This window comes from Lactuca sativa, chromosome 4, assembly GCF_002870075.4.
Source record: "Lactuca sativa cultivar Salinas chromosome 4, Lsat_Salinas_v11, whole genome shotgun sequence".
NCBI lineage: Eukaryota > Viridiplantae > Streptophyta > Magnoliopsida > Asterales > Asteraceae > Lactuca > Lactuca sativa.
Genome location: NC_056626.2, coordinates 15532127 through 15544326, shown reverse-complemented (window position 1 = coordinate 15544326; position 12200 = coordinate 15532127). Strand labels below are relative to the sequence as shown.

General features: G+C 34.1%; 1 protein-coding gene across 6 annotated transcripts; it reads right to left on the bottom strand.

Annotated features, from left to right (window-relative positions):
• Positions 1–1210: 1210 nt before the first annotated feature.
• Positions 1211–11723, bottom strand: LOC111894908 (cell differentiation protein rcd1). Of its 6 annotated transcripts, none has more exons than XR_006190048.2 (6): positions 4641–9698; positions 4363–4483; positions 3797–3865; positions 3568–3657; positions 2053–2598; positions 1211–1636 (listed from the first exon to the last, which is right to left on the bottom strand). XR_006190048.2 is itself a non-coding variant. In XM_042900838.2 (6 exons), exons 2-6 carry the CDS (start codon positions 4750–4752, stop codon positions 2550–2552), a joined length of 441 nt encoding a protein of 146 aa, XP_042756772.1. In that variant the 5' UTR covers positions 4753–5284; positions 11290–11723; the 3' UTR covers positions 1211–2549. The 6 variants fall into 6 exon arrangements, 4 of the variants coding, with proteins under 4 accessions (XP_042756772.1, XP_042756774.1, XP_042756771.1 ...); XM_042900838.2 differs by adding an exon at positions 11290–11723 and having other exon boundaries at positions 1211–2598; positions 4641–5284; XR_008231377.1 differs by having other exon boundaries at positions 1709–2598; positions 4363–8857.
• Between the last annotated feature and the right edge of the window lie 477 nt (positions 11724–12200).

Sequence of the window (12200 nt, the reverse complement as noted above, 5' to 3'; positions counted from 1 at the left end):
TCTTCCAACCTTAACTTATTTTCCATCCTTATTTTTTAGATATGAATAATATTTCTTTATATTTAGGGAATACTAACTATTCAAATTTTCAAAAGTAAGTTTCAAGTTTCGGTTGTTAATTTTAGTTTTCTTCATTTTTATTTTATATATTTTTAGTTTATTTTTATTTACTAAGTATAATTTAAATTTAATATTTAATATTTATAATATCATGTTATATATTAATTTATATTAATTAATCATAAATATAAAGTTTAATATTTATTTATTGAATCTATATAAAAAAATAAATAAATACTATAGACTTGAAACATGGTAACATACTTTATAAAATATAGTAATTATACATGAGTGGTGATATTGATATATTTATTATAAATATAATTTTATTTATTTAATAATTATCTAAAATAAAGTAATAATTATATAAAATTTATTGTATATAAACATTTTATTTATGATAATATAATTTGTAATATTCTTTTAATGAAAATATATAATATATATTTGCTAAAATTTAATTAGTAAAGGGTGTATTTGACAATATATATATATATATATATATATATATATATATATATATATATATATATATATAGTAGTTTATAACCCATAAAAACAACGGTTATAAAATTAATTAAATTTTTATATTAAAAAATTAAAATTATTAATCAATTATTTTAAATAAATTATTACTTAAGATATTTTTTAGTTATATAAACTTATAGTCGATTTAAACAAATACGTGAAGTTATATCACCTTATAATCTGTATTAATTTTATTTTATTTTTTAATCTAATGTTATTAATTTAATATAACTAAAGTGAAAATTTTTAAAATTTAAAGTTTAAAGTGAAGAATCAATTATTAATTTAATGTAATTAGAGTTGGAAATTTAAAATTTGAAATTTGAAATGGATAATTTAAAATAATTTATTTTATTTATTTTTTACTTAATTTAAAGCCTTTATGATTTGATTTAAACTAGTGAAGGAACCCGAGTTGCGGGATTAGAACTTATTATTTGTAGATGACAAACATGGCGATAGGTTGTAACTCTGTTTTGGGCGAGACACACAAGCCATTTATAGCAAACTGGAAAGATATACTTGAATGAAATTGGTCTAGAGTAGAAGTGGAGCGGAATCTTGAGAACCACCGTGCTTTGTTGAGGCTATATAGCAACCACCGCCAAAAAAAACAATCAAATACAATATAAATTTTGGATAAATCATTAAATTAATGGAATAAACTCATAACCCAACATTTCCATTAATTAATTGCAGCATCTCTTTTGGTTTTTTGTCATCGGCAGGTTTTTTCTCCAAGGTTTTTTTCTCCGGTGGCTTTTCATTGGGCTTCTTATCGCCACCACCTCCGCCGTCCTTTTTAGGCTGAGGAGAGAGGATCTTCACCTTTCTTGGTGCTGTACTCTACTCTTTCCTTGATGCATTACCCAGCAACTTCCTGGAAAGATGAAGGAAAGGCTTCTCAGCGTTGTAATTAATCTTGGCTGAGATTTCATAATATTGCAAGTTCTTCTTTCTATGAAAACTAAGTTGTTTTGCTTTCACTTGACGATTCTTCACATCAACTTTGTCTCCACATACCACAATTGGGATGTTCGCACAAACACTATAAAAATCCATATAAAAATACATCAAGAAACAATAAAGATTCATGAAAAAAAAATATCACAAAACTAACTGGCAAAGATCATGATGCCATGTGAGAACATTCTTGTAAGTCAAGTTGAAGAGGTGCACATAGAAACCGGATCCACCAAATGAAACCGATCCGATCCGAAAACCGGTTTCGGTCAAAACTGGTTTAGACCAAACCGGATCGAATTAAACCGGTGACCGGATTCAAACCGGTTTGACTTTTCGGACTCAAAATCGGATTTACCCCCGGATTCTACATAAACCGGTTCTTAAACCGTTGAAAAATCTGGTAAAACTTAAAAAATCCGGATCAAACCGGTTTCAAATCGGATTCGGATTGTTGACCAGATTCGGATCGGATTTTGACGGATTCGGATCGGATTTTACCGGGTCGGATTGTTGACTGGATCGGATTGTTGACCGGATCGGATCGGATCCTGCGTTTGTGCATCTCTTTATTTTCGCAGAATTAGAAGCTTTTGCACAATTTGCTTCTGATCTCGATAAAGCTACTCAGAATCAATTGGCAAGAGGTCAACGCTTACGTGAATTGCTTAAACAATCCCAATCCGCCCCTCTCGGGGTAGAAGAACAGGTACTGACTATTTATACCGGAACAAATGGTTATCTTGATTCATTAGAAATTGGGAAGACTCTGTGTACTAACTTTCTCTTCTTTCTTCTTCTTTGAAATCCCTTGCCACTTCCCTTCTTTGCTAGCACGTACCTGTCTTTGCTTGCAGTTACATCAAACATGATGACGCCATATTGACCATGAATGTTGAACATCATTCAAATAGGTCAGTAAATATGCTTATTGTCATTGTTAATAAAGGACATTTTAGACATTTGATATAAATAAACAATGGCAGATTAGATACTTACTAATAACCATCATGAAGACCACCAAATGTCTCCTGTCCGGCTATGTCCCTGCAGTAAAATCAAATCTTTCCACAGTTAGTGAAGAAATCCAGAGGGTGAACTTCAACACCAATGGTCGCTATATGAACGAAAAAAGAAATTTATTAATTATTAGAGTCGAAATGAAAGACTTTGGTAGATAGGAGAATGCAGTTTTATAATTACTTAGGTTTATATTTCTTCTCAAAATCTCCAGTTAAATGTTTTTTCACGCAGGTGGTTTTTCCTACACAATTCAAACAATGACTATTTAGGGTCATGGAAACAGAAAAAAGCATCTACTGCTATAGAGAGAGTACTCTTTGTGACCTAGATGTCAGTTTGATAGAGATTCAAATTCATTTCTAACTTGGAATTGTATGTAAACACAATGCGTATCAACTCTTTATGGAAAATTAACCATCAGTCGAAAATAAAACTTGGAAAACAATGTGCGAGGTGATAAAGACCTAGAAAATGTCCCAGAAGTAACATAATACATGCAACAACTGTTAAAACTGTTCCTTCCTCAAATATGATGCGGTTTAAGTTTCTTTTTTGCAAGAACATTGTTTTATTTCATTATTTGTATAGCAAATGCAAATACATTCTAACACACAAGATCAGTGGCTTATTTTATTTTTTCAAGCAAAGTGGTTTTTTTTCATTATTTCTAACGTTCAAACGTTTTATTTATTAAGAACCACCACAGGGGTATTTATGTCCTAAATGTATCTTTCACATATAAGTTGTATAAACAGTAACCCTAACCCCTAAAAGTCGGGTAATCGACGGGTTGCTAATTCGGCAACACCTACAACACAAAACCCGTAAAATTAAACGTTTCCAATCAACCAATACAAATTCGTAGTTTTTTCATCCAGAGATCAGTAGACCAAATACAATTTACAAACACACATACACATTGTAGAGTAGAAGGAGAATTGGAAAAAAAATATATTTCAATAGGAAAATAAATTAATATTCAGTAATAGTTACCTGAACCAAGGCAAGTGCATTACAAACTCTTGTAGCTTCCGCCATACCAAGCTTAAGAGGCGACACCAACTTGTATACCCACAAAAGTTCCTGAAAATGGGAAAGAATTAATGAGAGCCTTCTCTTGTCCAATTCTATTAAGTAATGTTTATTAATGTTGTATAGCTTTAAATGAATATCAAATTTATTTGTATGATCGATACACATTGTTTTATGAGGTTAAGCATACCTCAAACAATGAAAAGATTGCGTCTCTTGAATTCCAAAGTAGCAACCCCACCTCACAACCTCCTTTTCCCTATATTAAGAAGGATACTAAGTGAACATAACAACTATGGAGTTAACTGTATGGAGCTTGAATTAAAAAAAACTTTGAATTGCCTTTATCGTCACACCCATGTAAACTGGATACTAAAACCCTAATCGTTTATACAAGCAATGCATTCTACCCAAAAAAGAAAATAATTTCAACCAAACCAATGTTGAAGTGGAAAATCGTGCATAGATGATAGATCAGCTTCCGAAGACTGTCTAGTTTGCACTAACTCTTACTCATACCAAAATTCAACATCTAATTAAACCATAATTCTAGATGATAGTTATCAGATTAACTGCAGGAACCTCAAAATCGACAGACATCAGCCTTCCTTTTCTCGAAGCACCCCCTTAAATGAAACCACACCCCTAATTCTTTATGAAGCCGCTACATTCTACTAAAATGACCAACAAATTCAATCATCGTCTCGATAGATATAGATACGCGATTGAAATAGATAAAAAAAATATCGGTCTTACCTTCTATTAATTAAGCAAAACGTATCGCCTACATTGGTTAGAGGTTCGGCTGCCATTGAAGTGGAATGTATGATCAGCATCTCTTCCTCCGGCGAAAGTTCTCTTGAACTACCGCCCGTGGCTGAAACGTCCATCATACCTTCTCTCTTTAGCAATTTCTCACTCCAGAAAATAAGAAGGGGGGTTTTCAAGGGTTTTGAAGTCGAAGGAGACTGTGTTTCTTGCTTAAAAAGAAGACATCAATAAAAGAAGAGAATAATAGAAAATTCAAAACTAACCTTGCCACCCATTTATACTGATCATATCTCCGGACAGATTGGCGTCAAAAGGAGGAGGCCTAGTCGACATAAGGATAGGACGACGACCTCCAATCCAAGTTGGAAGCTTCATCGGTTTACAAACAGAGGAGGTTGAAGATTGTGCAGAAGCAGCGGAGTGAATCGGTGGAGACGATCGACTGCAGTCATGTTTGTATACGCGTATATGGTGGTGGTGAGCAGCGGCATATAAGGCGGTGGTGGTGGAAGCGTTTTGGGTCTCAACTGTGAAGAACAAAACCGGTGATGTTAGTCTACTAATCTGGGAGAGAGACGGTGATGGGTAAGAAAGGTCATATTTTTATCGGAAGTCAACGGCGATGGCTACACGCGGATGGGGTGGAGAAGCATCTGAATCGATTGTAATGGATCCGTCGATCAATATTCCCATTAATGCATCTGAATCGATTGTAATGGAGGTGTGATACGCCAGGCGGTGGTAGGTGGTGATACATATGAGAGAAGACGAAAAGTAAATGTGAAATATGGGAAGGTGAAAGGTGAGACATTTGAGGCGGTGGATGGTTACGTGTAGAGAGTAAACTGATCAACATGGAGTGGCAAAGAAGAAGAGGACTCGTGTACACTTTGAACAGTAAGGTTGACTGCCAAAAGAAAAAGAAAAAAACAAAAAAGAAATTTTAAAAGTGGTCCAATAGGAAACAAATCCTGTTCATCGTGTCTTTCTAAATTAGTATATATATAAATAAATTACTTTATTTATTTATTTATTTGTATTTTGGTTGTTTTTATCTAATAAAATCTTTTTTTTTGTCTTTTGTTGATTTTTTTGTTGTTATTGTCTTAGACAAAACTATAAAAATGGTTGATATGGTATGTATTTTTCAGGTTTTAGTCCAAACCACAAATTTTTTGGATTGGTGGTCCTTTAGACCATGTTTGTTTGTGCTTCTGGTCCCTCCGGAAATTAAATTAACTATAATACCCTTGTGTACTTATTTTCTATTTTTTATTATTTTTTTTAAATTTAGTACTTATTTATTTATTTTAATAATTAATAAACAATAGAGAGTCTACCTCTCTCTCTCTCTCTCTCTCACTCTCTCTCTCCAAGGTACCCTTATTGAGAGATTTTTTGGGTTTATTCTTGTGTGTTCATACTCATGTTTTGAATCATAAAAACCTTGCTGCCAAACCCTCCATGAGAGCTCCACACAATTGGTTCCTCCTTCACCACCTTCACCTTCATTGATTAATCTCAACCAACCTCCCCCCCCCCCTAATAAGCCTTTGAAGCCTCTCAAGAGATTTAGAACACACACACACACACACTCACATCCATGAACCACATATATGATGAACACACACACATGAAATCATATATGATAAAGGGTTTTTAGAGATGTATCCTACGACATTAACATGAAGATTGACTCATCTTACTATTCAGCGAAATTGAGCTTAAGAAATTTAAGAACATGGTCACGAGCTTTGGTGACAATCTCAAGATCTATATCTGTCACAATCATCCATCTAAAGTGCACAACCTTTAAGCATACGATAGGTCTCGTAAAATCCTCAACCCATGGTGTCACAAACCCACCCCAATCCTATGGGAACCTTCACTATAGTTGCTTCGATGTCGACAAGTAACAAATGCAGAGAAAACCACCACTACCCACCATATTTGATTTAGGGTTTTAGTTTAAGATAGATTGCAGATTCTAAGATAATCTCCAAACCGTCTTACCCATTTCTTTTCTTCGATTCAAAACCCTGACTCTTCCTCTTCGTCTCCTCTTCTTTAGAATCAAGAACTGTGGAGATTTGGGGTTTTAGTCACAAGAAACCAATTAACTAATAGGAAAAAAACACACACACACATGTTATTACAGAAGCGATGCTAGTGCGATATTCATCGGAGAAGCATGTGTAATGGTGGTGCACTATGAGCAAGAACGAGTTGGGTTCTTTTCTGATTTGCATTTTTAATTTCTAAAATAAAAAAATGAGTATTAAATTAAAAAAATGAAAGAAAAATGATAAATAAATACATCAAGGGTGTTACAGTAATTTTAATTTTCGGTGTAACACCCCAAAAGTCAAGTAAAATTTTTTATTTTCAAAACCATTTTATAATCCATAAGTCATACAAAACATTGTTTCTAAAAAACCATAATCGTAAATCAGAGTATCCCAAAATCATGTATCAATAAAATATCCAAGGTTGATGTGCAAAATTATGTATTTGTCTTCCCCCGATTATCTAAGGTACCTAAAACCATGAAATCAAACTATAAGCCAAAGCTTAGTGAGTTTCCCCCAAAATACTCGATATATCAGAAATACAATTATAGTGCATCCATATAGGGTTCGTTGGCCCATGGCCTCAACCCAACCATCCCGGGTTTGATGACATAAAATCTCAACCTAACCATCCGAGTTTGTTGACATACAGGCTCAACCCAACCATCAGGGTTTGTTGACATACAGTTTCAACCCAACCATCCAGGTTTGTTGGTCCACCGCACGAAGCAATACCTCAACCCAACCATTCGGGTTTGTTGACTTCCCACATCATCCTAACCATCCAAATATATCAAAATATGCAAGTAATAATTAATCATATAATAATCCTACATCAAGTACATAACACAAATGAATGGGTCGGCCTTGGTGCCTCCGGCCCATACTCCGTAACAGAACAGCCAACTCAAGCTTCCTTAAACCAAGTTGAGACCAATCCTTAGCCAAATATTCAATTCTACCCAAGTTTAACCAAAAGTTAAACCGATCAAAAAGTCAACGGTCAAAGCTAATGTCAAAATTGCCAACAAGAGCTCTCCATGTTGTGGCCTTCCTTGGACACGTCGTGGACACTAAACACCAAAATAGGCATTGCTCCACAGTCGCCACGTCATGGAAGCCTAAGGCCATGCCGTGTGGAATGATCTGAACAGCTCAAACGAGTTTAATCCATTTTCTTCCAATTTCAAGAGCTCCAAATCTCATATCCGATCCTTTCCAAGGTCTTAACGGATAAAGTTTCTCACTTTATCTATTATGAATGTACAAACCACCAAGATGTGGACTTTAAGTCTCAAAGGGACCCAAAATGCATCTTTCTTAACTTAATCATTAAGTCCAAGTCTCCAACCATCAGATCTAGATCAACATGATGTTTAGATGGATAAAGTTTTCAACTTTATCCATAATAAATTCACCAAATTTTAATATCTAAACATTAATACACTAAAATGATCTAAAGGACTAAGATAACTTGCATGGCTAGAAGGGGAGGCAAAAGATCATAACTTTCTTAGTCCATGAGGTCCAAGATGCATTCTAAACTGATCAAAAGATGTTGGCGTCCACTCAACTCAAAGATTACCTATAAAATGGACCAAAAGTGTCAAAAACCCCAAATGACAAGATTTAAGGAACTTAATAGCAAGATCGAAACTTCATACTTACAATAGTCCATAAATCTAGTGCCTTTGATGGATCCAAAATTGAAACAAATTTCCTTGAAACCAAAGGAGCCTTCTTGATCTTCAAACTTCATCAAAATTGATGGGTTTTGAGCATAACAAACAATCCTTATGTGTGCATGCAACCCTACATGCAGGATCTATATTTTCACTATTGGACATGCAAGTATTGAACACAAAACAAGAAACCCTAGGAGACATCTATAATTTTCAAAATTAACAATAAACTAGGGTTAGGATACATTCCTTGATTGTTATATTGTAATAACAATGAAATCCTTAAAGATCTCGGACTTTAGAGCAAGTGTCACAAGTGTAACACCTCTAATGGCTCACAGACACACTTAGCAAGAGGATGAGAGGAGAGAGGAGGAAGATAGTTCAAAATTTCGGTTATCCTTAGGGTTTGAATGGCAAGGATGAAATCAAGAGGGGTTAATCCCCTTTATATAGTTGTTGGTAGCTTAGGGCCAAAGCTAGGGTTTTAAGGAGGAAACCCTAATTCCTTAGCTTAAGGCCTACACAGCCCATGAACCCTCATCCAATAAGCCTTGGACGAAAATTCTAGGGCCTCCCTAGAAGTTTTCGTCCAACCCTCATTAGGGAGGTCCAAGAGCCCAATTTCATAACTATCAATAAATTATTAAATAGCCCTTACACTTTTAATTAATTCATTTAATCCCAAAATTAATTCCAAATTAATTTCTGATTAAATATTAATTAAATAACATGATTTCTAATTAATATATTATTTCCATAACATACTAGTAAATTATTTATATTAATTTATTATTCCAAATAATAAATTCTTCCTCTTTCTCAATTAATCATCCTGTCTAGTTGCTAGTGTGAAGGCAACCCAAAATAACTATGCTACTATCGATTCAAGTACATACCAATTATAGTTATGGGATTAGACACCTAATCCAACAAAAATATCATAAAAAACGTCCCAAATAGGAGATGGGAGAAGGGAGAAGCTCAAATCTTGAAAGTGGAGGCTAGGGTTTCTCCTAAGGGGTCCTAGAAGTGGTGGAGGATGTTAAAATGGCCAAAAAAAATGCGAAACCTTATGCTTAAATACGTTGAAAACCCTAAATTCATGTTTTTGGGCTTGACAGACTGCCATGTTGTAGGCTCTGATCCCTACTACGTAGCGACCGCCACGTTGTGAGTTCTGATCCCCACTGTGTGGCGACGGTTTTCACCCAAATCCACCTCGACTTCAAACAACCATAACTTCTTCGTTTCAACTCCATTTTGGCGATCTTTATATCCACAAACAGGTATTAATGAGCTCCACACTTATATCTAGTTAATTTGGGCTTAACGAATGTCAAACTAAAAACCATAATCCATGCAAGAAGTCTGGAATACTACTTTTCCCATTTTACCCTTTGACTCCAAAACACAAACCAGGGCTTAGATCACATAACCATTATTATCCATATCCAATAAGGGCTAAACCATATTCCCTTAAAGCCTAAGGCCTTTACTTGATCCATTTATTGTCCACAATCATGGAATCACAAACTTCTCGAAACATGATGTTACATTCAGAGGGATTAAAACCACATACAAACATGATTACAAGGACCAGGGATCCAAAAAAGTTGGGGTTTGGACCAAAACTCGAAAAAATACATACCACAGGGACCGTTTATTATTATTATTATTATTATTATTATTATTATTATTATAATTTTAACACACACACACATACACACACACATATATATATATATATATATATATATATATATATATATATATATATTCAAAATACAAACAACTATATGTATGTTTATGTGTGCGTTTTGTTTACAAACACACACACACACACACACATATATATATATATATATATATATATATATATATATATATATATATATATATATATATATATATTCAAAATACAAACAACTATATGTATGTTTATGTGTGCGTTTTGTTTACAAACGGTTGTATTCTATATATTGTTCAACGATTATAAAAATCGAAAAAATATAGTCGATATTTATTTTTTATCTTTGATCTTTTATTTTTAAATTCTAAAAGTTATTATCCTCGTCTTAATATATTGCTCCACGAAAAAAATAATACAAGGATAGTCGGAATGGAAAAAAATAACACAATGATAGTCGAAACGAAAAAAAATAACACATGGATAGTCCAAACGAATAATAATAATAGTAACACAAACATAGTCGAAACAAAAAGAATAAGGTAGGTGTGGTAAAAAAAAACTAATAGATAGTCGAAACCAATAAATAAAACAAAGATAGTTAGAAAAAAGTAATATAAGAAAAAACATCATAAATGGTCCATGTGGTTTCTCCAGATCTGAATTTTAGTCCTCGTGGTTTAAAAACATCATAGATGGTCTCTATGCTTTCAAAACTTTTGACGATTGGTCATTATTGCTAACTACATTAAGTTTTGTCCGTTAACTGGAGGTCATTTTCGTCATTTCACTACCATAATGACCATTTATGATGTTTTCTCTTATTCTAAAAAGCAAATGAAAAAAAATGAAATAATATGCAAAGAGGGTCCCACCCAACCTCTCTCTCTCTCTCTCTCTCTCTCTCTCTCTCTATATATATATATATATATATATATATATATATATATATATATATATATATAAAGGAAATACCACCCCAACCCCACCCTTCTCTTTAAACACTACTACCTCTTGAACCTAGAACCACCAACAACTTCCTATCAAGACTTCTAAGGAGCTCCCAAATAAATCGAAACCTATTTTTAGCAAATATCGAATTCTCACTATACCTCCATGAAAACCATCATACCCTCACCTTTAGCCATCGACAACTTCAATCCACCCTTATTTCTCCAAAACAGCTCCACCATAACACCACCCATTTCCATCCCTTGTTATAACGCCATAAAAAGCACCGACTCCATCAATGCTAACCACCATCATCACCTAGACAACCCAGCAACCACACTTATTTCTCTAATCCAAACACCATTCACCCACCTCCATTACTACCCTTGAACCTCTACAAACCACCATAATTGAGACCATAATCCTCCCCTATCTCCAACCCGTTAAATCTACAGAAAACATGAAAAAAAGGAGTGGTTGTGATCGAATCAAGAATAGTGAAGAGGGAGGGAGGGTATACCTGTAACTGAATCGGAGGATTGGAGCTCAATTTCTTCACAACATCGCTATTTTCCAAATAGGTAACCCTAGGTTTAGCCAATTTCTCATATGGATTGAATTTCTTAACACACATAGACACCGTATTAGCTTGATAAGAACTAGAAGGAAGATTCGAGGTAAAACGGTAACCGATTTTGAGTCTAACTGTGATTTATCCAATTTTCCTTCAAATGACGTAGAAACATCGAGATCAAGATTTGGAGGGACACCCTCCATAAAACTGAACGACAACTAAGTACAAGAGTAGAAAAAAAAAACAGGGGTTATGATGGGAACACGATGAAGCCAAAACACCGCCGGAAAAAACACCAACGCAAGTAAGGTGGGGATGGCAATCTAAAATTTTCTTCTAGGTGGGCTGAGGCGTTGTTGGTATTGAGGCGTAAGAAAGAATAAGATATGGGTGTAGGTTTTGTGTGATGAGAGAGAGAGAGAGAGACCCTTTGCATATTATTTCATTTTTTTGAAAATAAGAGAAAACATCATAAATAGTCCCTATGGTAGTGAAACGACGAAAATACGCTTCCATTAACATATAAGATTTAATGGTGTGAGGGATAAGGACCAACCGTCAAAAGTTTCGAAAGGGACCATCTATGATGTTTTTAAACCACGGGGACTAAACTTCAGATCTAGGGAAACCACAGGGACCATTTATGATGTTTTTTCATAATATAAGGATAGTCTGAACAAAAAAACTAACATGAGGATAATACGACCAAAAAGTACAATGCAAGGATAATCCAAACGGAAAAAATAACTTAATGATAATCCAAACATAGAAATAGTCTGAACAATAAAAAAACCTAAATATAGTCTGAACGAAAAAATAACATGTAAATAGTCCGAACGAATAATATGACAAAAAAA